Source organism: Sebastes umbrosus, chromosome 2, assembly GCF_015220745.1.
Source record: "Sebastes umbrosus isolate fSebUmb1 chromosome 2, fSebUmb1.pri, whole genome shotgun sequence".
Classification (NCBI taxonomy): Eukaryota; Metazoa; Chordata; class Actinopteri; order Perciformes; family Sebastidae; genus Sebastes; species Sebastes umbrosus.
Window position 1 is genome coordinate 27653468 of NC_051270.1, and position 27890 is coordinate 27681357.

General features: G+C 37.5%; 2 protein-coding genes across 4 annotated transcripts; one reads left to right on the forward strand and one right to left on the reverse strand.

Annotated features, from left to right (window-relative positions):
* Positions 1 to 1562: 1562 nt before the first annotated feature.
* zgc:162592 (uncharacterized protein LOC561993 homolog) lies at positions 1563 to 7481 on the forward strand. 2 transcript variants are annotated; one of them, XM_037790051.1, is made up of 3 exons: positions 1563 to 1663; positions 1773 to 2647; positions 5880 to 7481. In XM_037790051.1, the coding sequence occupies exons 2-3, from the start codon at positions 1813 to 1815 to the stop codon at positions 6173 to 6175; spliced, it is 1131 nt and encodes a 376-aa protein (XP_037645979.1). In that variant the 5' UTR covers positions 1563 to 1663; positions 1773 to 1812; the 3' UTR covers positions 6176 to 7481. The 2 variants fall into 2 exon arrangements, with proteins under 2 accessions (XP_037645979.1, XP_037645986.1); XM_037790058.1 differs by lacking the exon at positions 1563 to 1663 and having other exon boundaries at positions 1670 to 2647; positions 5883 to 7481.
* Positions 7482 to 15455: 7974 nt separating this feature from the next.
* LOC119479598 (cytochrome b5) lies at positions 15456 to 24476 on the reverse strand. Of its 2 annotated transcripts, none has more exons than XM_037755381.1 (5): positions 24002 to 24476; positions 20912 to 21040; positions 18357 to 18383; positions 18200 to 18228; positions 15456 to 16158 (listed from the first exon to the last, which is right to left on the reverse strand). In XM_037755381.1, exons 1-5 carry the CDS (start codon positions 24194 to 24196, stop codon positions 16065 to 16067), a joined length of 474 nt encoding a protein of 157 aa, XP_037611309.1. In that variant the 5' UTR covers positions 24197 to 24476; the 3' UTR covers positions 15456 to 16064. The 2 variants fall into 2 exon arrangements, with proteins under 2 accessions (XP_037611309.1, XP_037611318.1); XM_037755390.1 differs by having other exon boundaries at positions 15456 to 16155; positions 24002 to 24473.
* Between the last annotated feature and the right edge of the window lie 3414 nt (positions 24477 to 27890).

A 27890-nucleotide genomic window follows, 5' to 3' on the forward strand; every position in this document is an offset into this window, starting at 1 on the left:
GCAGGTATCAAAAAACAGGTGCTGTTTGGATCCAAGGACATATCATGAGACCAAAAAATAAACCAATAAACCAAAAAATACCAGGGCACACTGCTTTGCAAAAAATATTAAAATCCTTTAATAGAGCTTAGCACCTATGCGTTTCAACTCACTGTCTTCTTCAGGGCATGTAAAAACTAGTTTTGGTTATTGATCACAAAGTCTCTTTTGGTCTCAGTATGTAACTTGACCGCTCCTTCCTGGTCACAAAGGATGTCCAGCTGGCCTGGTCCGTCCTATTATTTTCATAAACTATTTTACCTTACCATATTTATTAGGGTTTTGTATTGGCAAGAATCTGGGGATAAAACACCTATCATGATACAGGGGTTACGATTCAATATATTGCCATACTGTAAGTAAGGCAATTTTTTTAATCTAATTTTAAGAAAACTTATAGTATAAAGAACACACAGCCATATGCATAAAATCTGAATAAAGAAAGTATTTTTATTTTTAAGCAATCAGAAAAGTGGGATATCCATTTGCATTTATCACAGTCCCTGTAACATCTAACATCATAGCTCTACTTTGAGATGGCACACTGAGAGGGCACATCTCTTTGCAAATTAAATAAAGTATTGAATGAGTTAATCTTTGCAAGTAAATTATTAATAAAAAATCAATATTGTGTTTTTGAGAATCGATACAGTATCGCAAAACATAATATCGCGATATTCAAATTTTTCAATATTTTCTTACACCCCTAATATTTATATATATATATATATATTCCCACTAGTATATATATATATATATATACTTCCCACTTAAACCCAATTTGTTGTTGTTGTATAGGTATAGGTAAGAGTAGGTCTAGTGATGTCTTCTGTGATTGTGCTGCAAACCAATTTCCCCACAGGATGAATAAAGTATCTATCTATAAATCTATCTATCTATCTATCTATATACATACATATATATTCTTATATATATAAATATATAAATATATATATATATTTATATTGATCTTATATATATATTCTTATATATATATATATATATATATATATACTTATATATATATATATATTCCACTTATAAACCAATTTCCCCACAGGGACGAATAAAATATCTATCTATCTATCTATCTATCTATCTATCTATCTATCTATCTACATATATATATATATACGTATATATATATATATACGTATATATATATATACATATATATATATATTCTTATATATTTCCCACTTATAAATCAATTTCCCCACAGGGACAAATACAATATCTATCTATCTATCTATCTATCTATCTACTTATACACATATATATATATATATATATACACACACACATATATGACTAAAGTTAATCAAGTATGTCTTTCACCATTTTGGAAAGATGATTGACAGATTGCATCTGCCATGTGCAATTCATGTTCTGGTTCTTTTTAAGTCTTCCCTTTGTATGAAATACAATATCCCTCAACTGCCATTTATACAGATATACTTTCCATTGAGAGAGTGTATTTAAATACATTATTTCCAAAAGTTAGAATTATAAAGCCATTATGTTGCTACCAGTTAAGGAAACACAGCCCTAGTGCTGCAGTGAGAGTATGTTCTGAGAGGTAGACTGTCATCACCACCCAACCTACCAACACTAATTGCAGCAGGTGTGCCTCTCTCTGATTGTTGAGCTGAAAGGCTCCAAGCAGCTGCAGCTCTGCTTTCTAATGTAACCCATCATCTTTGCTTACACTTTAACTTTTTTTTTTGCCTCAGGTGCCTTATGTTTTGTTCATGATGCCACTGTGAAGAAAACATGTATTCAACGCTTAACTTCTCAGCTCCTGACGCCTTCAACAACAACAACAACAACAACATCAACCTGTCAGGTGTGGTGGACCCTCAGAGGCTGCAGGAGCTGACGCACCGCTCCGTCAAAGTCACCATCATAGTCCTGCTGGGCGTCATGATCACTTTGGGAAACATTGCAGTCCTCCTGGTTATCACCTCCTCCGTGGCCGGCTGGTCCAGAAACTCCCGGTACTTCCTCCTCTCTCTCACTGCTGCAGACTCTGCGTTTGGCCTGCTGCTCATGCCTTTGAATCTGTGGGTGAGTCTCTTGAAAGACTACACTGAAGGTCCAGACGCTCTTTGTCACGTCGTGGCCTTCTGCAACTCCACCGTGTACTCCACCTGCATGTACACACTGGCCACCATCAGCCTGGAGAGATACGTGGCGGTGTTTTACCCGCTGCAGTACTCCTCTCTCATGACCAGGAGAAGGACTCTGCTCCTGATCGCCTTCTCCTGGTGCTTCCCACCTTGTCTACTGTCTCCAATCTCATTCCCAGATGGCATCATCGAGGTTCATTTCTCTACAGCATCCCTGGTGTGCAATCCGTCCTACTCCACCAACGTTGGCTACTCCCTGAGCTTGACGTGTTTCATCTTCTTCCCCTGCTCCATCATCATGACATACGCTAACCTGAGAGTGTGGTGCGCTGCCAAGAGACAGAGGATGAAGCTGCGCAAGTACAACAACACCTGCGCGCGTCGCAGCAGACACAATGTGGCCGCCAGAGTGCTGGTGCCTGTGATGGCAGCCTACTACACCTGCTGGACACCATGCATGGCAGCTATGATCTACAATGGTGAGCAATGATGAAGCAGTTGGAATAAACATTTACAGGAGTTGTAGTGGGGGGAAAGGGCCTTCCACAAATTATATATCACTCCCTTATTATTCCCTAATGCTGTTGATGACACTCCTGTCGGAAACTCACAACCCTATTTATCAAAGTGGATATTGGTGGAATATATAGATAGGTTAATGGATGGATGTAAGGCTTTCCCATAGACCAGGGTTCAGCAACCTTTACTATCGAAAGAGCCATTTTAGGCAAAAACAAAAAACAAAAAAATCAGTTTGGAGCCACAAAACATTTGAGCATTGTGATGAAGGTAACACAGTTTATAGTCTAAGTATATAGTATGTAAGTCTAATGCAGTGAGGGCCAAAGTGCGAATGTACTACTGAGTATTAGGGCCACATTGAGGGAAAACAAATCTGAGATTTCCAGAATAAAGTCATAACTTTACGAGAAAAAAAGTTGTAATATTACGAGAATAAAGTCATAAGAAAATAACACGTAAAATTACTACTACTATCTATATATATATATATATATATATATATACTAATATTATTATGACTTTATTCTCAGAATCTCAGATTATTTTTTTTTCCTCAATGTGGCCCTAATACTCCATCGTACCATCGTACCATAGACCTACAACGATGATAAATAAAAATGAAAATGTTAACAAAACAAGAGTTATTTATTTCCACTAATTTTTTAAAAAATCCACAGGGAGCCACTGGAGAGGGGCTAAAGAGTCACAGGTTGCTGACCCCTGCCATAGACCAAAACTCTTATGGTAAAATGTCAAATTTACCTGCATAGTTCATAGTGAGAACAAATTGGCTCCCTTTCACGCATTTACTCAAATACAGTTTTTCTGAATCGCTTTGGCTCAGTCTTCTCTAAACTGTAAGTGCAACTGTCACAACTGTTTCATGGGATATCACAACTCTATTGCATGTCTGCAAAAAGACAGTCAACCCTGGAGATGTTTCTTACATACAGATCTCTGTTTTGTTCTACTTTCTGTTGACACTGACTGCTTACTGTACTATTATATATATTATATACCAGAATTACAGTTTTGTCTTACTGAATGCTGTTGTGTATCACAATGAGCTTTTTAGATTCCCATTTCAACAGTAGGTCAATGTTTACTGGGAAAAGTCAATACTGTAGAATACTGTGGTACACAGAAACAGGACAGGCTATGCACATTTGTGTTTACAGTAAATGTATTTAAATGTGTTTCATGTATAATAAATAGGGGAAAAAAATCACCTTTGAGCTTTCATGTAAAGTAAAATACAGTGAACATAAAATTAGCCACAAAATGGCATCCATGCCAATAAAATGTTTTTAAAAACCCTGCAACAATAAAAAAAGCTGCGGTAGTTCAGTAAAAATCATCAAATTGGAACTTCTCACAGAACGTAACACAAAGTCATAGATATTTATGGATTATACATGCATGTCTGATAGATTTTGATAATTGAATGGATTATTTTGCATTTGATGGCTCAAACTATGAAAGAGTGTTTAGAAGTTGTGAAGAGTATGACAACATGTCAATAAGCCATGTGCAAATTGTAGACAATTGTACTTACTCTCTTGCACACATGTGCCAAAACGAGTGCAATTTGGTTGAATGAATGGAAAATTGTTAAATATAAAGAATTTGTTGTGAACAACAAACTAATTGTTTAGAGGTTTTAGCTTATTGTTTTGAGAAAAAATAATTCTCGTTTGAGAATTGTGCCAAAGAGAATGGGAAATACTGTAATTGAATTTAGTCACTATGAAAACAAAGATAAAAGTTGTCCAGAATCATCTGAGGAAGTCATATCTTGAAGAAAATTAGAGAATATTGTAGATATTGCATCCTGTTGGTGTATATGGCCTTAACGGTTGTGAAATATATGACACTTTTTGTGAAGCCAGGTTCTTTAATGATACAGGGTAGTTTAGGGTTTTAGAACTAAAGCTCTTGATGTCGACCCAGTTGATCTTACAATGACTGAATGACTGCAAAATGACTGTGCAATGGCTACTTATGCACGTGTCATCATTGTGTATAGGGCGCAACTAACAATAATTTTCATTGTCGATTAATCTGTTCATTATTTCCTCGATTTATCAATTAGTTGTTTGGTTTATAAAATGTCAGAAAATGGGGAAAAATATCAATCAGTGTTTCCCAAAGCCCAAGATGACGTCCTCAAATGTCTTGTTTTGTCCACAACTCAAAAATATTCAGTTTATTATTCATAGACGAGTAAAGAAACCAGAAAATATTCACATTTAAGAAGCTGGAATCAGAGAATTTTGACTTTTTCTTTTTTTTTTTATTACTTAAACCGATTAATTCATTATCCTAAAAGTTGCCTATTAATTTGACAACTAGTCAATTGATTGTTGCGCTAATTGTGTATGATTTTTAGCTTTAAGCTGTTTTGGGTCACGTTTTAGGGACAACGTTTAAAGTCAATGTTCAACCAGGGCTTTGTTGATATTGCAGTATTTTTTAATGCTTAAGTCAAATTTCTGGGTTCAAATGTAGCAAGAGAACTCAAAAGTAAGTATTTGAATATCTACTGTAAGATTAATTTGCTTTTTTTTTTTTAATGTATGTTAAATGGCAAATGTCACCATTAATTTCAGCTGTGGCTGTGCTGAGAGAAATAGCTGTCAAAGTTATTTATGTAATTCTGGGCATGAATATACTGATTCATGGCCAGTTTTATGACTCAGACCTTTTTGGACTTTTTCTCATTTACCCCAACTACATGCTGTCTTGGAGTAATCAAGACTAAAAGTGGAGTCACAGCTGAATATTTTTAGAAGTGAAGACCTTTTTCCAAAGAGGGCTTTGATTCAACTGATAATGGATGAAAATCCCCGCAAAATGAAGCTGACAGTCTTAACTGAAACTTCAAAGTGGTGCTGCTGTCCAAACGCTAGCCACCACTCCGCCAAATCTGCCAGTTAATTTTGTACTTTTATATCTAGACTATAAATGTTAAGTTGATGGCTTCATATCATTGCTGTCATGGGAAAGACTTTCATCTCTGAAAAATAGATACATTTATAGACATGATCATAAACCAGCCATAGCTAAATTGTGTTTGTTTCATTTGTGACCTTTCATTAAAAAGGTCAACAACTATTCTCATTCAGAAGCTGCTGTCTCGTGTTAACTGTTGCTCCAATGTCAATCCCTTCAATGTTTTCTGCCCCGCAGCAGTCTCGGGCAGCAGCGCACCAGAGTGGATTGAGTTCGTGGTGGTGTGGCTGCCGACCTCCAACGGTTTCCTCAACTGCATCTTCTACTTCTGGATCAACCGAAGCTTCCGCAGGAAATTCCACCTCGTCCTCCAGCGGCTGGTTTTGGCCCTCTGCCCCAAACTGGCCGACACCCTCGGGTGCCGCAGCACTTCGAAGATACAGTTTGTGTCAGGAATTTGGGATAATAACAACGGCGTCCATGAGCGTTCTTCCAGCGTGTCCTCCACCTGCACCCTGTTGAGTTTGGATTAGGACGTCTGCACCTGAAGAGCACCGCTGGCGGGTAAGGGACGTGGTCAGTGACCTCTGTGCTGTCTTGTATTGTCTGGCTGGGCCAAGTTATTGACATATCCCTACATAAGGTCTCAAGGGTAGGATGTGGGTCACATGGGTTGCAATGCAAACAGGTTGGTACTAAGACAGGCTGTGATGACAAGTACTTGAAATAACCGCTGTACAGTCCATATCATCGTAATTTGAGTTATATTGATTATATATTTTTCTTATTTTTATTTTTTATCAATTTGCAGTGTAAATATAGTGTTCAGTTGAGTGGAACACAGGCTCAATTTATAACTTATTTGGATTTTTTTTGTTTTACACACAAGATTTGATTTACTGTCAGAGACGGCCTCTTAAACCACCTTTTAGTTGTTTTATATCAACCTTGTCTGTGCCCCAGAAATGCCTGCCATTAATCTGCATACATCTGTATAATATAATCTTTTAATAGAGTCAGCTGTTGCATATTTAGACTTGTTTCTCAGGTCAACACATTTCACTTCAAACACGTGAGGTTAGTCAATTAGATCATCACAAGAAACTGATATTTACACCTCTATTCATATGAGACATTTGTGGACTAACATCACCATTAGATTACAAGCGCTTTGAAGGTTTAAGGCCATCTAACTTGTAACTTCTTCAATCTAAACAGTGCGTCGAAGACCTTGGCATATAACAGCTGGGAGAAGTTAACCTTTAAGTCACGGCATTTCAGTGTATGCAAGGAGGAAAGTAATTATGCAGCTACACTGTAGAAAGGTCACCACATTTGTGCCGTCAAGAGATAACTTGGGTGACATCTGAGGCTGCGGTTGTTTATTTTGAGATATTAAGCTTCAGTATCTTCTACTACAGTGTGGACTCAACTTGGCGCAATGCCCATGCCATCTTTGTCTTAATAGAGTAAACTGTCACGGCGAAGGTTGATTTAGATTTAAAGTTAATGGAGAGTGTAGTTTTTTCAAAAACATTCAAAAGAAACTGAAATGCAGAAGTATTTTAATGCAACTTATTTTAGCCTCGGGGTTGCATCATTCATGTTTGTGCACATGCAAATGGTGGCACTCTCCACCAACTTGTAGAAATGATAAAAATCAGAAGGTCTGCCAAAAAATGATGTGAGAACAAGGACCGACTTAATTATGACCTTTGTATGTATACATTTTGTTATGTTTCTAAATTCCTAATTTTATAAAGAATGAAAAAATAACATTTGATAATGTATTGGTTTATGGATGATCTATGAAATAAAGCATTGTGCCTTTGAAATGTGTCTTCAGTTAGTCTGAGTCAGGTATTTATGATGTTGAAGTGTTTACTATCGGTCTGTATCCTAATTTGCTGCCGTTTGTTCTGCTGCTCTCCACATTACTAAATAACAACACAGACCTGTTAAAGGAACAGTGAAGAGCAGTGTAACTTACTCATAGTCTAGTACCTGAGTTGTTCAGCATGCTGTGGATATATCTGGGGCCAGGTGGTGTGGTGCAACACTTGTATTATAGATGCTGTTGTTTTTTTTTTCTGGAGATTGATTCAGAAAGCAAAATTGCTAGCATTTTCTGCTTGCAATGTTTCCTCAACACCTAGTGTCAGGGTTCAATGTTAATCTGTTTTTTTAACTAGCCTGGAAGGTCAAGTGGGTCAGAAATCTACTTGCTCAAAGTACATTTTTGTGTGCCCCTATGTAAATTGTTATATTTATTAGTGGTTATCAAATAACAACAGAGACCAAATTGTCATGTTTTATTCGCCTTGCTCTCAACCTTGCAGCAAACTGCGCTTTACACAGTTGGAGTTTCGCCCACATCCTCTCACACCGCCCAACTAAACTCCTGTTTCCAGGACAATTAAAATGCTCCCTTGCGCTTCAGCTCATAAACTTGAAACTCGAGAGTAACCGATCGGTACTGTATATGTGCAACTCTCAACAGAGATGAGAAGGAAGCGAGATGGCTCAAGTTAAGTTTATTTATAGAGCACATTTAAATACAGCAAAAGTTGACCAAAGAGCTGTAAAGTGGTAAAAGAACAAAACAGTAGGCTATATAAAAAGGCTCGCTCCTTGGCTACATCTATCATCAACTCCGGAAAATAAAACAATCATTTTAGAGTTGCTAGATTTACTAGCCCGATGTGGCATTTTACTTGCCCCGTCCAAGTGGATAATCCTTATTGTTGAGCCCTGAGTGTACAGAAATTTAATTCAGGGGTTTATAATTAACACTAATTTAGAAATTGAAGTTTGGTTTGTTTCGCATACATTACCCACACTGTTTTATAGTAGGCCACATAGTGTACAGTAGTAGGCCACGGCATGTGTATTTTTTTAGTATAAAAAGAAGAATTTCAATTGGATTTAGTGCCTATAGTCTGCTGTTGTATTACATTAGGCATTATATAACGGAAAAAAGCCCATTAAAACAGCATACACTACAGAGACTATCGGAACAACTGATAGTTCACCTACGTGATTAAATAATTGACGTCTGGGTTTGCCTTGCTATGCACAAAAACATTTGATATATTATTAGATTTTGGTAATGTTTGCTCTCAGTGTTCACTTTCTGATAAGCGTCTAATGATGAATCGTCTTGAATTGGATTATGCTAATTACTACCTACCAATGCCACATTAGGTAAAAGGTTGAGCCAGGGGCACAGAGTTAAAGAACATCATTGAAATTAACCAGAAGATGAGAATATAATGCTTTGGTTTCTGAATAATGGATGAGTATGAATTTGATTGATTGTGTGCCAGATGAAAAACAACAGAGCAACAGGTCTATCTATCTTTATGGCCAACGACTTGTTTGTGATGCAACTGCAAGTAATTTCACAAAACTACTTTTGCAAAGAATAAAGTTAGAAAGAAATCATGACACACATACTTCCATAATATGTGTGAAGTGACTTAATGACTATATGGTTGGCAAATTAGTAATGAAATATTGCATACAACAATATTTTCAATATATTCTCATAGCAATATTCTCATGCAACAGTTTGTATGATATCTTAAGTAAGTTATTCCTCCTCTTTCGTTCATTTTCCTACGGATGTACAGCAACACATGTCAAATTCCGCTCGTTACATGCATACAGTATTTTCAAAATAAACCTCCGTCTTCACAGGAAACAACTTCGTTAGGTTTAGGCAACAAAACTACTTAGTTCGTAGTTAAAAGATCGTGGTTTGGCTTAAAATAACTCCAGAAGTGGCTTTACTTAAGTATGTAACTTATTGGACAAATAAATCAATGTTGACTTCTGGTTTCACACGGGACACGAACACTGGTCTCCTGTGTGAAAATCTGGTATTGTTTGAACCACCTATCCATCCGGACCTCCTCCCTACATGGGATATTTCCTGTTTCATGATTACGTTAATTACAAACATTGATTTTATGGGATATATACAAATTACAGTGCATTACTTTTCGTTGGTACAGCTATGGACAGTGTATGAGACCAGCCTGAATATTGATATAAGGCAGGTGTAATGGCATAAGCCAAGCCTAATTTGTTCAGGTATATACATTTTAAAGCTTCTCACTTGGTATTATCTGTACTAAAAGTGATATATTTATGATATTTCATTAACTCATATTGATGTGGCATGATTCAGGGCCTCAGGCTCAGAAACGTGACTCGCCAGCAAAGAAAATTTGACCTTTAGGGAAAAAAGTAAAGTTGGGAATATTTTTATTGTGAGTGTTTTAGTGAACCTTTTAGGCGGTTGTCAAAGCTGCAAAACCCTCCCGAGATTCCTTCTGCAGGCAGAAAATGTGACACTTGACATTGGTCATCTGTACGCGGGTGTATCTCTGCTGCCATGGTGTCACTGTATGCGTGAAAAGGAATTTGATTTCAACATTGTCTCAAGTAAAACAAGTGATACTGTATGTATTCCACAAATAGGTGACTTTTTGGACTTAGTCATCATGTTTATTCCTGCAGCATCCATAAGTGTTTTTCCAGCCGTTTGAGGTTTTTGCCAGGCAGGACTCCTGGGAAGCTGGAGTGTTGTGCATTAGCAGCCACAGCTCTCCTTGAGGATGACTGCTGATAGAAATGACAGGCGATCCAGTCATGGGGAATGACGTCTATCTGAGGGCTTCATATACTCCCACAAATACAATATGCTGTCTCATAAGAGCTCATCCTTCTGCCAGGTCATAACTGAATGTAAAATGGCTTTAATGTTTGCAAAATGCAAAAACCGAGAGAATATCTACAACTGAGATCTACCACATTTTCTAAAACATTGCTTACTTTGGCTTACTATACAATAAAATAGGCTGGAGTGCAAAAACAGTCAGTATATTGTCTCTGGACTTTATATCAAACTCTCTCATTGCACACAGTCTTTATCACACTATCACAGTAATAATGTTGCAGGTTGTTTTTCATCATTGCATAATGTCTTTGCCACCATGTGTGACAGCTTTGCGTTTATTGAGTTTCCATGCACATGAGAACCTGGAGATAAACACGGCTGAATTGTGCGATGAATTTATTAGAGTGGGTGCACAAGTCAGATTAGCCATTTCAATATATATTTTCACTGTTTCCAGTAAAGGCCAAATGAAACAACTGGCATATAATAACATCCTAGTGTTGTAGTGCCACCCTGTGTTTATACTAAGTAAGGCATGGCAAAATGGACGTGAGGCCCTCTAAATATCAGTAAATGTATAATAATTTCTGACTGGTTGTGGTGGTGCTAAATAGAATGAATTGCTGTTATTTTATAGTATTGAGTGTGTATTTTTTTTAATCATTCAAGGTTTCTCCATGTTGTTTGTTGGTTGCTAAAATTGTGGTGTTGATGCACATTCAAGAAAAGTAGTAAAGGTAGTGTTGGAGTTCAGATCAACAGAAAAACGGTATTCTTTTTTTAAAAATTAATCAAATTATGTAAGGAGAGAGGACATCCAGTTCTTGATATGTCCCGCTTGATTAAATTAGAATGAATCAACGGGTGTTGATTTGTGCTTTCTGCGGTTTGCTGGTCATGGGCACTCAGCGCTTTGAGGGCTCTTGTGGACGTTGCGGATGGCGAGGCTTTAATTTCAATCACTGCTTCCTGCTCTTCTCCACTGGAAAAGTAGCTGAGGGGAGCAGGCATAAATGCAGGACTCGAGTATTATTCATTTTATGCTGGTGTCGCACTGTAAAACGGAAAAACAAATCAGTGTGTAAGTGCATAACCACATTATCATCATCATGATTACATTTAACACCAGAGTGTGAGGATTATTCAATCATTTTGCTCTATGCCGTTCACCTCCCTGTAAAGCATGAACAGATTTTCTTCTTGCTATTATGAATGTGTTGCCTTCCACCACAATGTGTTACAATATTAAGGAGTTTTAATGTCATTTTTTAAAGGAGCTCATGGCCTTTGGTCATCAAAGTATGAATGAACACCCATCTCAGCTACTGTAGCCAAGAGCACGTTTGAAATTGAACCCAGCTGTTGAATTTTTCATATCTTGTATTCCTTTCAAATTAGCACAGTACTGTCGTGACTGACATAACTCGTGACCTGACTACTGACTTTAAAGGAAAAGGAGAGTTGCATACTGAATATTTACCAGTACACAATCATAATTGTCAGTATTTGAACAGGATCAGTCAGATGTATAGCTAAAGGATGATGTGCTAATGCATTAGTGGTGACCACACAGGACATGAGGCTGTGACACTATGAGCTCCATTCACTAGAGCCGCTTCATCTAATGACAAAGTGATGAGTGGAGTTGTTTTCTGGGCTGCTGCCATTACAGGTGTTGAATTAGAGCTCCAGACTGCTCAACATCTGCAGTCGTTGCCCCAACCACCCTGTACCTGTGTTTGGACTTGTTCCGTGTTCTCAGCATCACCCCGTCATTTCTAAACGTGTGACTGGCTTCAACAATAATAGAGATCAGACCTTTTGACATCTTGAAAGAGCTCGCTGCACCGTTCAGAGGCTGACTTCCAACAATTACATGTACAGTATATTAAGTGCCGAAGTTAGTTTATGTCTGTCGTCTCTGGCTAACATACCTATTATTGTTCTCTAGGTCACTGGTTACCAACCTGGGGGTCCCGACACCCACTAAGGGTCACCAAAGCTTCACAAGGGGTCACGATGCCTTCTTGATTTTAAGTGGTGTATAGTAAGACAACTTTTTAAAATATATATATATATATATATATATATATATACAGCCGGCTTTTATCTCAGCCTTTCATTTGTTTTTGTGAAGAAAAAACTAAATTAAATTGTTATTTTTTAAAGTTTGGATTACTATTTAAGATATAAACTTAACAATTAGAAAAGAACGCAGTTAAAACAATAAGCTAATAGAAAACAATGGCCAAGCGTCAGGGAGAAGAAAACACTGAGTTTGCCAAAAAAAGAAGCCCATTAAGAATATATGGTTGTTAAAAATTCAAAAAAGTACATCATACAGAGAATTGTATTAAAAGTTAATAAAAATAACAATAATTTCTGATGCAATATTCGCAGGAAATAATCTGCTCAAAATTCATCCAAATCGCTCGTTTCACACAAACGTCCTGCAGTTATTGTGTTCGCTATTTGGATTAATTGTACAGTTCATCAGTTGATCTGTACTGTTATTGTTATGCATTGAATATAATATGAAATATTCATAAAATATGTCACTTAGTCGGGGGTCATCAGTTTATAGGATTAATATAGAAGGGGTTCCTCAAGTAAAACGGTTGGGAACCACTGCTCTAGGTTAGATTGTCATTATTACTTTTTTACAGTTTCTTTTTGTTTGTTTTTACCATTGCCACAGGCATGGAGTGAATTTTCTAAATGACAGTTAACTAAACAAACATAATAAGAGTGATAACGCATATCCCTCTTTAATAGCATACCATATAAAGTGTACATATATTTACAGCGGGTAAAATAAGTATTGAACACGTCACCATTTTTCTCAGTAAATATATTTCCAAAGGTGCTATTGACATGATATTTTTACCAGATGTTGGTAACAACCCAAGTAATCCATACATACAAAGAAACCAAAACAAATAAGTTCAGAAATTAAGTTATGTGTAATAATGTGTAATGACACAGGGAAAAAGTATTGAACACATGAAGAAAGGGAGGTGCAAAAAGGCATGGAAAGCCAAGACAACAGCTGAAATCTATCAGTAATTAGAAAGCAATCCGGCCCCTTGTCAGTGCAAATTAATATCAACTAGTTCAGTCCCAACTGATGGCCTATAAAAAGGTGTCTCATTACCAAGGTGTCACACAAGAAACATCTCATGATTGGTAAAAGCAAAGAGCTCTCTCAAGACCTTCGCAACCTTATTGTTGCAAAACATACTGATGGCATTGGTTACAGACGCATTTCTAAACTTCTGAATGTTCCAGTGAGCACTGTTGGGGCCATAATCCGGAAGTGGAAAGAACATCATTTCACCATAAACTGGCCACGACCAGGTGCTCCTCGCAAGATTTCTGACAGAGGAGTGAAAAGAATTATCGGAATAGTTGTCCAAGAGCCAAGGACCACTTGTGGAGAGCTTCAGAAAGACCTGGAATTAGCAGGTACAATTGTTTCAAAGAAATCAATAAGTAATGCACTCAACCGTCATGGCCTGTGTGCACGCTCACCACGCAAGACTCCATTGCTGAAGAAAAAGCATGTTGAAGCTCGTTTAAAGTTTGCTGCACAACATTTGGACAAGCCTGTGAAATACTGGGAGAATATATAGTCTGGTCAGATGAGAGCAAAATTTAACTCTTTTGATCCCATAATACACACCATGTTTGGAGGACAAATGGCACTGCACATCACCCTAAAAACACCATACCAACAGTGAAGTTTGGAGGTGGGAACATCATGGTGTGGGGCTGCTTTTCAGCATACGGTACTGCCAAACTTCACATAATTGGAGGAAGGATGAATGGAAAAATGTACCGAGACATTCTTGATAAAAATCTGCTACCATCTACCAGGATGATGAAGATGAAACGTGGGTGGACATTTCAGCAAGACAATGATCCCAAACACACAACCAAGGAAACTCTCAATTGGTTTCAGAGAAAGAAAATAAAGCTGATAAATTGGCCCAGCCAATCACCTGACTTGAATCCAACTGAAAATCTATGGAAAGAACTGAAGATCAGAGTTCATAGAAGAGGCCCACGGAACCTTCAAGATTTAAAGACTGTTTGTGTGGAAGAATGGGCCAAAATCACACCTGAGCAATGCATACGACTAGTTTCTCCATACAGGAGGCGTCTTGAAGCCGTCATTACCAACAAAGGCTTTTGTACAAAGTATTAAATAAATATCAGTAAGCGTGTTCAATTTCCCTGTGTCATTTCACATTATTACACATGACTTAATTTCTGAAGTTGTTTGTTTTGGTTTCTTTGTATGTATAGATTACTCGGGTTGTTACCAACATCTGGTGAAAATTTCATGTCAATATTACCTTTGGAAATATATTTACTGAGAAAAATGGTGACGTGTTCAATACTTATTTTACCCGCTGTATATATCTTAAGTTATGTACACAGTATATCAGTGACCAGCCACTTACACTTTTTTGAAAGATTAATTTTATTCAAAGAGACTTTTGATGACAGGAGATGTCAGTTGAAATGCAAAGAGATGGCAAATATTTATCTTTAAAGTCAACCAACTAGATTTTGCAAGTAATATTGTAGTGACATCTTTAACAGTGCCAACAACTGAACAGCAACCTTGATAATTTAAAAAAGGTTAAGTAACTAAAATATATTATTAAATATACATACTGTATATATCCATTGTGGCCTGGAACACACACCAGACTTCATTGAATACAATTCAAACCCTCTGACAGCTGCCAGCACCACCCACCCGAAACATAAAATTAAGATGCATTACAATGAAACAAAGTTGTGAAAAAGCACCAGTTAAATAACAAATGGCATAGCAATGAACAATTACATTTTTTAAAACGGAACAATCAAATAAATACTTGTTCTTTCAAGGGTATTCACTCATCATTCACGGTCAGCTATTATATCTGGGTAATCAAATAGTATTGTATTATTACATACTACATAAATCTATATTAATATAAGGATCAGGCAGTATGAACATTTACACACATTCCTGGTAACAGAACTGTAGAAAATCACATTCTACCTTGATCACTGATACAACATAACTCACCACTATTTTTAAAAAAGAACAAAGATTTGACACTGCAATTACATAGTTGTAAAGATTATGCATTTACAACCAAGAGATGAATGCAAGCAATGCTTGACCAGAACAGTGAAGTAAGCAGTGATTGGAATAAACTCCTGATTCGTATTGACAGAAGCAGTAACATTTTTCACGTTATTAAAACTAAGAAAATGCATCGGAAGTTATAATTCAGTGTAGTCTAAGGTTAAGTATTCCCTTAATTTCATCAAAATTCTGCATACTAACATCTCCTTCAATGGTGGATGTTTACCAGGCTGTTAATATAACATTTCTCTGAGCAGGCAAATGAGTAGTGAGCATACAGAGACCAAAATGGGTCAAATGCATATGAAAGTTGAAGTTAAAGACAACGTCAAACATTAATGACAACAGGCATAGTGACAATGAAACGGAAGGCAGACAATTTAATTAAGTCTCTGCCCAACTGTCTGTTTGGTGCGCTCTATGTAGATTTACACAAGGACAAAAGTATTTTATCAAACTGCAGTCCTCCTTTTGCTGTTGCAGAAGACGTGGACGCTCCTGATTGTGCGTGTTCAGTGTGGGGAGGTTTTGGTCAAACATTTCAAGGCCTCCAGATGAAAAGAATGAGATGAAAACGGGATGCCAGCACTCAACACGACTTGTGTTCAATCATGTAGTAGCGATACATGACACCGACGACGATCGCGGCAATAGCAGGTAGCAACCACGTGGTCCAGGAGCTGTTGGAAAAAAAAGAAATATCAGGTATTAATTTTTTTGAGCCAGGGCAATTAAAATGGGCAAAACAAATGAAAAAAGAAATAATAAGATAAAGATATTAATAATATATGGTTATGGCTCATTGCTAATTTGTTACTTTATCAGTGTTTATATTGAACATTTTAAAGATATTTTAAATCAATAATACAGAAATATGTGAAAATCAAATTTGCTGAGCTGTCAATATTGCAAGAGGACACTGTTTACAAGAGCTGCAGCGATTAATCGATTAATTGTCAACTGTTACATTAATCAACAACTATTTTGATTATTGATCAATCGGTTTGAGTTATTTTTTAAGAAAAAAAAAAAAGTCTAAATAATCTGATTCCAGCTTCTTAAATGTGATTATTTTCTGGTTTCTTTACTCCTCTATGGCAGTAAACTGAATATCTTTGAGTTGTGGACAAAACAAGACATTTGAGGACGTCATTTTGGGCTTTGGGAAACACTGATCGACATTTTACATTCTATTTTATAGGCCAAACAACTAATCGATTAAATTGAGAAAATAATCTACCGATTAATCGATAATGAAAATAATTGTTAGTTGCAGCCCTACAGTAAACAATCTTCACTTGCAGCAAGAAACTTGACTTTTTGGTGCATATTAGGGCTGGAACGGTTCACAAAATTCATGGTTCGGTTCATATCACAGTTTTCGGTTCGGTTCGGTACATTTATGTTACAGCGAGGAGGTCATGTTCTGATTTCAACATGCTTTTCAATTATTTGGCAAAAATAAGTTAACAAATGTTTGCCTTAACAAAAGTATGGCTTCCATAAGGAACATAAACACTTCTTCATTGTCAAATCTTAATTGAAGAATAGGTCTTCTACAGTCATTAGTGCAAACAAAAAATGCAGCTTTGCTATTTTTATATAAATATCATGTTGTTATGGACTAATGCCAAAATTGAAGCATAAGCTCAATCAGAACTATACTAAAAAAAAAAAAAAAAAAAAAAAGAACATATGTCTCAATTCCCTGATTATCAGTACTTAATTGAAAAATTAGTTTTTCCACTCAAAAAGTGCAGTATTTGGAGGAATACGGTTGGATTTCTGTGCCAAAGTGTTATTTAAAAATATTTAATAAATATAAAACACATTACAGGGATTGTGCTGCTGGAATGACTGTGTTGCTTAAGTGTATAGCGCGGCTCAAGTAACGTTACGTTAATCATATGCTGAAATCCAGTGTCCTCCACGACTGCATAAGGCTGCATATCTTTCACTATAAACCTCCCCAATGCTTTAGTTATGTTTATTACCCTGTCTGAATCTGTATGTAGATGCTGTTTAAATGCTGCGGGGAGAAGGAGTTGCTCATTCCTACCCGGAGTGTTGCTGCTAGCATGAACCAGACGTGTTGCACAGTGCTTCCACAGTCGCCGTTTTATCCACCACTTTTTTTCCGTCATTTTCATAGGTAACACTAAATCAGTAATGCTCCCATACAGCAGAGCGAAATGATGCTGGTGGATCCTCTAACTGGACTTTATCGTGTCCACTCGCCATTTCTTTAACTGACTGACAGCCACACTTGCCACTTCATCAGTGGAGGGAAAGGAGGCTGGGTCATGCGTCATCAACGCGTCATATCTTTTGGGGTACAACACATGCGCAGTAAAATCTGGTCTGCACTCGCCGAAATTGAACCAATAGCACTGCATGACCGCAGCTTCAGTTAAACTGCGCATGTGTTAACCCCGTACCTGAAGACCCATGTCCGCCCGTGTCCCAGCCTCCTTCAATAGGCCTCGATTTCTAGTGTGACAATAAACGGGAGCCTAACTCTACATGAAAAAAAAATACACAATCGGCCTCATAACTTATTTCAAATGAACCAAACAATTCATACACGACCCGAACCGAGACTAGTGAACTGAACGGTTCGGATTTTTTACCTGAACCGTTCCATCCCCAGTGCATATAAAAACAAGTATGAAAACAGTAAACTATGGTTCTGACACACGTGTTGTTTTCATGCTGATGACTCACCTGGACCCTGAGTTTGCCACATTTTCATCCTGTAGCAGAAAAAAGGGACATGAATTAGAGATATCATATTTAGCCACAAATCAAACCTTTGTGCCGTCTTTGTTAATTCTGTTCCAATGATTTTTCTGTTGCAGTTCAGATGAAAAATGGGGCTTACCTTTGGCTTCTCCTTTTTTCTGTCATCCTGCAAAGAAAATCAATAAATTAGTACTACTGTCTTCATGTGAAGGCAGACACAAATTACACCCATAAACAAGCCAAGCATTAAAAGTCAGTTTCTCAGGTAGTCCATAGTTGATCAAAACTCAGATGTATTCATATGAAATACTAGTTTAATAATTGACAAAATCTAAATATGAAGTAGTTAGCCTAGAAAATATCAGTTCCAATCTAGACTTTGGAGCGAGCGAGCAAGCACACACACACACACACACACACCAACCATTGATCTTGTTGACATTACGATCGCTGTCACAAGATTTGGGTAAAATGGGATTAGTAAAAGCATCAGAAAGCTGATTTTAACAAAAAATGTAATTCCTTTGTGGTTGCATCCACTGGATTGAATATGATGTGAATATGTTTAGTGTGGTGTGTTGGCAGAGACTAACTTGTTGGAAAGGAGCCAATAACTGCAGAAATCTGTCCCTGGAGAACCAGAACAATAATCGGAGAGCAAGGAGAGTTTCTTAGTTTATTAATGTTTATACCCTGATTGTTGCAAAACCGTTTGTTTGGAGAAAAAAACCCCAGCAAAACTAGTGATATAACATGAAACTTTGGGGACGATAAAACACTTTTGGGGACATTGCAAAACTGTTTTCATGTTAAAGCTATTAACATGAGAATGTTATCTTGATAACTACTGAAATAATCAGACATGAATACTTTAAAAAAAAAAAAAAGCAAAATTGCAAAATTTAAAACTATCTTTGAATGTGCAACTTTCTCTTGTTGTCTTATCTCTGTTTGCTGTAGGAGGGGCTCCCTATGGGGTTCGCTGTCAGTTAAAGGATCAACAATTGCCATGTGCCCATATGCACATTAAAGCTTCAGTAGACAACGATTTTTTGGCATCTCAGGGCAAAAATTCCATAATAACCTTTCAGCATATTGTAATTCAAGTGTTCTGAGAGAAAACTACATGTAGACTTCTGTACCTCCTCATGGCTCTGTTTTCAGGCTTTAAAAAATCCAGCCCGTGACAGGAGACTTTGACCAATCACAGGTCATTTCAGAGAGAGAGCGTTACTATTGGCTGTGCTCCTGTCATGTAAGCGGTGCTTGGTATTCCCTCAAGAGATCTCAACATGGCTGCCGGGTCACAAACGTTCTCACTTTACAGCTAAACAGTACACTACAAGATGTTTCTGAAAACATTTGAGGCGAGGAATAGGCATTACAGTAACAGAATCTTGATTTATATTTTTATCAGCACTGTCTAGTTTGATCGTTTGATCGGAGTTTGCGAGTGATTGACAGCCGGCTCTCGAAGACAGCAGCTGGACAGCAGACCCCAGGTCAGCTGTGACTGGTTTGTTTCCTCCGGTCTGTGAAATCTTGCAGATGTCATTAGGAGCACCGGAAGACACAGAGGCACATGATTTTTTTTTTTCAGGTTACCTGTTTCATGTACTAGTGTCAAGATATAGTGACCGTTTTATAAAAATACCTTTTTTTTTTTTTAAAATCATATTTGCTCCAATCTCGCCTACTTCAGCTTTAAAACAGGTTTTGCTTGCTATAAATCACTCCTTTGGTTTGTACTGGCCAGTAAGAGATTCATGTCTAACACACTTTCATTATAAGTGAAGGGGGACAAAATCCACAGTCCTCATTTTCTGCATTTTCAATGCATTGTAAAGTTCAGCTGAAGAACTTTGAGTCTTCAGCAGGCAGTCGCCCAGTGGAGGGATAGTAACCCAAAGAGGGAGTACTGTACGAAAGAGACTAACTTTGGAAACTACCCACTTGATTTGTCTAATTCAGACTGCTGAAGCCTCATATTAGCTTCAACTAAACTTTGGGATGTATTTTTGCATGGAACAAAGACTGTGGATTTTGTCTTCCCTCACTTCCATAAGAGGCAAACTCAGAGAGGATTTATTTAATGACCAGAATAAAAAGGTGGAATGACTGCAGTAAGCAAAACTCCCTTTTGGTATAGGCACCTGACTATTATCCTTGAGCTATACTCACTTCCATGTGCCTGTTTTGAGTATTCTGGAATACAGTCATGCTTTCTCGTCTCTTCCATGTAGACTACATTTCCACACTATTTCCTAATGCAAAAACAAAACAACCACAAGACAATACGCCTCAATTGGCTTAATTTTTGATGTGTTCTCGTTGGATACAGCGCTAATGCTCACATGACAACCTTATCTAATGGATGATACAAACCAAATTCCATTTGATTTGATGTCATCTCCCTCAATTTGCTTGTAAGCACGTAAAATCCAAATTATTGCATGGCACCGTCTTCAAGCAACCGCACTCCAAGCAACTTTTGTGCCACAAATGGCTGCTTTTTTTCTCCAAGAGATCTGGTGACACTAATTAATTATTCCGCTTGATTAGATACGATTTCAACAATGGTAATGGTTTGATAACAGTTTAACTTCATTATTTGACAGATGGATATGGGCATCATGTGAAGACACTACAGACAGGGAATCATGTCGTTCAGAGCTAACCGAGACCTGATCTTACCATGTGAAGCTCCCCAACGAAGTACTGCAGGAGTATCTCCCTGGCATCTATGGAATGACCCACATCCTCAAAGCTCTCTGTGGCGTCTGATCCTGCCTGCTCCAGCAAAACCTCCTCACCGCCCGGATGCTGAAATCAGAGTGTTGAGCTTTTTAATTTCCTTATTTGCCCCTAAGGATGCACCAATACTGGATCGGATATCGCGCCGATACTGACTCAAACAGTTGGATCGGGTATCTGTGACAATGGGGCCGATGTATTCAATTGTATGTTTATATACTATATACATTATGGATTGGAAATTGAATTCCTGTTTACATTTTGAGAAATGTGTTAGGGCATTAAAAAAGTTTTTTTTACCACCATGCTGGTGTATGATTTATTATTTTAATAATAATTAACAATTCAGTATTTCTATATTTATACACTTATTCGTTACATTTGGTTTTACAAAGTTAGGAAAGCAATATTTAAGTTAAGCCTGATGTTGCCTTATACCTAAAAGAATGATCCCAGTCCCTTCCACACAGTGAGGCATACAGCTTATTAATTAAACACTGGTATCAGATCGGTAATCAGTATCGGCCGATTACCCAAAGCCCAGGTAACGCTATCGGTATCGGTACTGAAAAAGTCAGATCTGTGCATCCCTATTTGCCCCAAACTCAGAATATCACACAGTTAATTGATATGCTTGATTACCTCAAAGCAATGAAAACACACTTGAAATCACAGAAAAATTTGTGAAATGCACCAATATGGTTTTTCAGTTACAAAGTCCATTTTCTTAAGTACTGTACTTGTGCAATTTTTAGATATTTAACTGTACTAGAGTATTTTCATTTTGTGCCACTACAATTGACAGCTAAAACTGCCAGCTACTTTACAGATTGTGATTTTAAATACAAAACATAAGATCGGCTTCTAATATATGATGCATTCTTAGTAGTTAGCTACCCAACTGTATATAAAGTAGCTCCACTGCAAGCAGCTACAGTATTAAAATGCTGCTGACATGTTAAAATTAGGGCTGTGTATTGGCAAGAGTCTGCCGATACGTATCATGATACAGGGGTTACGATTCAATATTCTGCGATACTATAAGCAAGGCGATATATTGCAATATATTATATTTTTTTTAGAAAAACTGTCATAGTTTAAAGAACATGCAGCCATATGCATAAAATCTGAGTAAAAAAAAAAGTATACTTTTTTATGCAATCATAACAGTGGGATCTGCATTTTCATTAATCATAGTCCCTGTAACATCCAACATCATAGCTCTACTTTTGGAGGTAACACACTGAGAGGACGTATATCTTTGCCAATGAAATTAAGTATTGACTGAATTAAAGGGACTGTTTGTAACTTCTTACACGTATAAATCACCCGGGTCGGTGTCCCATGCGCGCTCGCATATGCACGCTCCCGTGTGGCTACGCTGTTCAGACAAGACTCCAACACAAACTACACGGAAACACCAAAACCGCAAAGTTATATCTAGTGAAGCCCGTCTTGCAAAACAGTGTTGGCCGCCGTCGGAGGACGAGGGGGAGACCGTAGCTTTGGTCTCCGGGGCCGGAGTCTCTGCTGTACTCTGCTCCTCTGCCTGCCTGCCTTCACTCAGCTCGCTCCACCTCACGTTTATGCGCGCACACTACACACTGCAGAAGAGTTAGTAGCTCTGACAATATCTAGTGAATGTACAGTGGACGTTTGTGCAGAAATAAATGCTGCAGCTCCTCCAGACCAACAGAGGTTTTCCGTGTCTTGTGAAGTGACGGGGCTCCGCAGCAAGAAACGTTCAACGTACAACGTCCCTGACCAAAACTCCGTTGTCTCCCCTGTTTCCTCCGGCCGCGGTCGGGAGGCTGAAGCAGGAAAGGTCAACACTAGGATCAGCAGTGATTCATGGAGAGACCTTCGTCTGGTCAGCTAACATTACTGCCAAGCAGCTGACATATAGAGTGATATTGTGGTTTTAGCTGACGTGTGTCGCCTCACTGTTTGGAGCGATGCTCGTTCATGTCTATGTAGAGCGAGCACAAGCGCGAGCCCGACGCTGCATTTCGTTGACTTAACGGCCACAGGTGTCGCTGTTAACAAGCACTTCTGATTCTTACAAACAGTCCCTTTAAGTATTGACTGAATTAATCCTTGCATGTACAATATGAATTAAAAATCTAAAGTGTTTTTGAGAAGCGATACAGTATCACAAAACATAACATGGCGATACTCTATATTTTCTTACACCCCTAGTTAAAACATCTACGATAGTAATCCAGTGACATTATATAAGGAACATTTTGCATAATGAGTACTGATGAATACTTTTTGATACGTTGAGTTATATTTTGTGAGTCTGTAAACTTTTCTTTTAACGTTTTGAATGCAGAACTTTTACTTGTAATGGAGAGAAGTTTAACTCTGTGACATTAATGTCACTTATTACAGTGTCTCTTATTAGCTAACTTCTTAGACTGATAAGAAACAGGATCAAGGTGCATTTTTTACAATTAGCCCAGGTTACTGCAGGTAATTACAAATTAATACTCTATTGACAACAATGCTGCTGTTAGAAATATCATATTATGCAGGAATATGGAAACATCTGTACTGACAGGCAACGACAGTTATGAGAATGATGGGCAACAACATAGTTAGCTAACCGTCGTTAACGGTTAGCTAACGGTCGTTAACGGTTAGCTAACCGTTAACGACCGTTAACGTAGCGTTTAATCAATGTTGCTAGAAGTTTTCCCTGTCATCGTTATGAGAAGCAAGATAAACGTAAGCCAGGTATCACTTGACTTGACATTGTTTAACACCAATTTAACTGGAAACTTTATACTTTAAATGATGAATTGGGTCTCTGTTCGTTAACAGGTTCAACGAAGACAGACAGTAAACGTTACACGTCAGTACGTAAGGCTAACGGTCGATTTGTAATTCCAGGAAGTAACCTTAGCAACCTTAGCCGTGATAAGGTAACCAAAGCAACCAAAGAACAAACTCGTAATATGACAGACATAGTGCCAGAGTAACGTTAGTAACGTTAGTGACGTCATCACATAGTTAGTAATGTCTTACCTCTTCAAGGAAGCCGGTGACGTCGTACACTTTATCGTGGATGATGAGCCATGTGTCACTGCTCATGTTGTGTTCTCGTATCTCTTCTAATGTGTAATATTTGACACAGCCTTCCACTGTGTCGCCGTTTTCCTCCACATTGGTGTTATTAGCGGCTCCATTGCCTGCGTTAATGTCGTTAGTTTCCTCACCCATCCTAACACCCTATATAACTCTCTATAGCAGAGCAGCGAGCTAACGTTAGCTTCTTTTATGCAGGTGTGGATGTAACGCTAGCTAGCTCACCTGCACCCTGTTTTATTAAGGTTAGTTGTGCTCCTAATGACACCGCATAGGCGAGATGACATAAACAACAGTATTACCTCACAAATGGTAAATTACGGAACAATAAGAAGCCCTCCTCAACCCGGCACATCAGCAGACATGTAACACAGGCCAATGACATGCGTGTTGCTTTAGCATGACGCGTCAACATGACAACTGACCAATCAGATGTCGACGTTCAGAGTGGCGACCAATCAGAAGCGACCACTTGATGATCATGAGACTAGGAAGTCTGCAGTGGTTGTCACCTGTGCGCAGTCATTGCGCATACCATTTTTTTTTGCCTTGACATTTTTTTTTTATTTGAGAAATTTACATTATAATATGGCATCGTACAGAACAGTCCACAACTACAAGGGAACAGACAACATGCACTATCTGCAAGTGTATAATATGTATAGTGTAAAGCAAGTGTATATAGGATGTATAATGTAAAGTAAGTGTATATAGGATGTATAGTGTAAAGCAAGTGTATATAGGATGTATAGTGTAAAGCAAGTGTATATAGGATGTATAATGTAAAGTAAGTGTATATAGGATGTATAATGTAAATTAAGTGTATATAGGATGTATAGTGTAAAGCAAGTGTATATAGGATGTATAATGTAAAGTAAGTGTATATAGGATGTATAGTGTAAAGCAAGTGTATATAGGATGTATAGTGTAAAGCAAGTGTATATAGGATGTATAATGTAAAGTAAGTGTATATAGGATGTATAGTGTAAAGCAAGTGTATATAGGATGTATAATGTAAAGTAAGTGTATATAGGATGTATAGTGTAAAGCAAGTGTATATAGGATGTATAATGTAAAGTAAGTGTATATAGGATGTATCGTGTAAATTAAGTGGTATATAGGATGTATAGTGTAAAGCAAGTGTATATAGGATATATAATGTAAAGTAAGTGTATATAGGATGTATAGTGTAAATTAAGTGGTATATAGGATGTATAGTGTAAAGCAAGTGTATATAGGATGTATAATGTAAAGTAAGTGTATATAGGATGTATAGTGTAAAGAATCAGAATCAGAAAGGTGTTTATTGCCAGGTGTAAGAGGTATACACTAGGAATTTTCTTTGGTTTTTGTTGGTGCAAGTCAGACAGTATAATAACAAAGAAAATAAAGTAAGTGGTATATAGGATGTATAGTGTAAAGCAGATTATTTTGGGATCCAGACGGAATGCCACTACATAAACTGTTGCCTACTTAAGTGATTTGACATTTTTACACAAGGGAATAACATGTATTGGTGTGCCTCTTTCTGTGCTGATAGGGGGCCTATGAAGCATATGTAAGCTACTGATAAACAGATCTGTCCTTTGTCAATGGTTCAGCATATACTTCACATGTAAAGTAAGGGTTTCACCCTCTCTAGGCACATTCAGGTATTTTTCAAAGCCTCTTAGGAGAATTAAGTCTAATTCTCTTTGGAGACACTTGAAAAGAAAATAATCTGTTTTCAGTGAGCAGCAAAACCTTTGGTCTAACTAACCCGACAGATAAAAATCTCTACTCATGCAACTTGTTGGTTATATAAGGTTCAAACCCTGTCACCACCCCACCCCCTCACCAACAGATCCACACCTCTGTACACCATGGTAAAGTCTGAACATAATTTAATAACTAAAACAATTTTTTTTGGTCAAAAACAAACAAAAACATGTTAAAAAGATTAGATGTCCTGGCTTCTCATAGTTTTAGAGGGGTGGCAAAACATTTAAAGGTACCTCCAAGTGTATCCTTAGCACACAATTGTCTGTTTTGAATTGAAGTTATTTTCCAGTTCAATAGGAACTGCACTGTATGTTGTTTTTATTTTCTAATCTTTAATGTTTTTATGTTTTTATAACTGTTTTAATTATCTCTTAATGTTCTTTTGCACTTTTTCACAATGTTCTTGAATGTTTATGTAAAGCTATCTTTGAATAGCCCCGTTGCTGAAATGTGCTATACAAATAAAGCTGCCTTGCCTTGCCTTGCCTTGCCTTACTCCCTCTGTCAAGTACATACCTATACGTTGATTCATGCTATGTAAGTCTTTTGAAGCATATTTGATCTATGTAATATTTTTTTCCACATAATGTACTACAGCAGAGATCAACACAGAGATCATATTGTTTTGATAGATATTTTTACAGTCTGTGCAATGCACATGAAAGTTTTCTTTCCATCGCTTTTTTTTTTTTAGAGATCAAATATTTCTGTCAGCCATAAAGAATCACTAAAAAAAATAATCAAAAACATTTAAATTGTACTGGATAAGTGTTATGATTTCTAGTGATATTCTCTATCAAAACTGTCTTAAAGGGAGTAGCCTATACTGCTTCTTCTTCTTCTTCTTCTTATTCTTTTTATTTTATTTTATTTTATTTTATTTTATTTTATTTTATTTTATTTTATTTTTATTTTATTTTTATTTTGTTTCTGCATAATCTCTTGCTCCACACTCCCACATATTGTAATCAACCAGAAACTGTCGAACATGTACTGATACACTGCAGGAATTACAGTATCCAGAGGAATCACCTTTTACAGTCACTAAGGAAGGTAAGACATCAGGACTTTTCATTGTCAAGTCTATCGGGGAATACAGCAGATAACATATACTGTGAAATTATTCAGTTTTTAAGAGAAACTGATTTAGTTAAAGGGACTATTTGTAACTTTCAGAAATGCTTCTTAACAGCGACACCTGTGGCCGTGAAATCAACGAAAGTCAGCGTCGGGCTCGCGCTTGCTCGCTCTAAATATACCTGAACGAGCATCGCTCCAAACAGTGAGGCGACACACGTCAGCTAAAAGCACAATATCACTCTATATTTCAGCTGCTTGGCAGTAATGTTAGCTGACCAGACGAAGGTCTCTTCATGAACATGATTTAGATCTGGTCCTAGTGTTGGCTTTTCCTGCCTAAGTGCAGGCTGAGGCAGCGGGGCTCTGCAGCGTGTCTCCCTGCTCTCTCCGCCCGCAGCCGGAGAGAGCAGAGGAGACACAGGCACCCGGTCGGTAACGAGAGGGTAACGTAACTCTCTGAAGAGCTCCGTCGCTTCACAAGACACGGGAAAGCTCTGTTGGTCTGGAGAAATTGCAGAATTTATTTCTGCACAAACGTCCCCTGTGCATTCACTAGATATTCTCAGAGCTAAACTCTTCTGCAGTGTGTAGTGAGCGCGCGTTCACGTCTAGAGGTGGAGCGAGACAGCGAGGATGCGCGCGCATTCTGAGTGAAGGAGAGCATGCAGCGGAGACGAGGCTCCAGCCACACGCGAGCGCGCATACATTTATGTACGCTACATTTATGCGCGTACAAAGTTACAAATAGCCCTTTAAACGAATCTATAGTTTTCCTCGTTATTATTATTATTTGTTATTTATTTTATTTTATTTTATTTATTTTATTTATTTTATTTATTTTATTTATTTTATTTTATTTTATTTTATTTTATTTATTTTATTTATTTTATTTATTTTATTTATTTTATTTATTTTATTTATTTTATTTTATTTTATATTTTGTTTCTGCACAATCTCCTGTCCCACACTCCGGTCCAGCTGGTGGCGG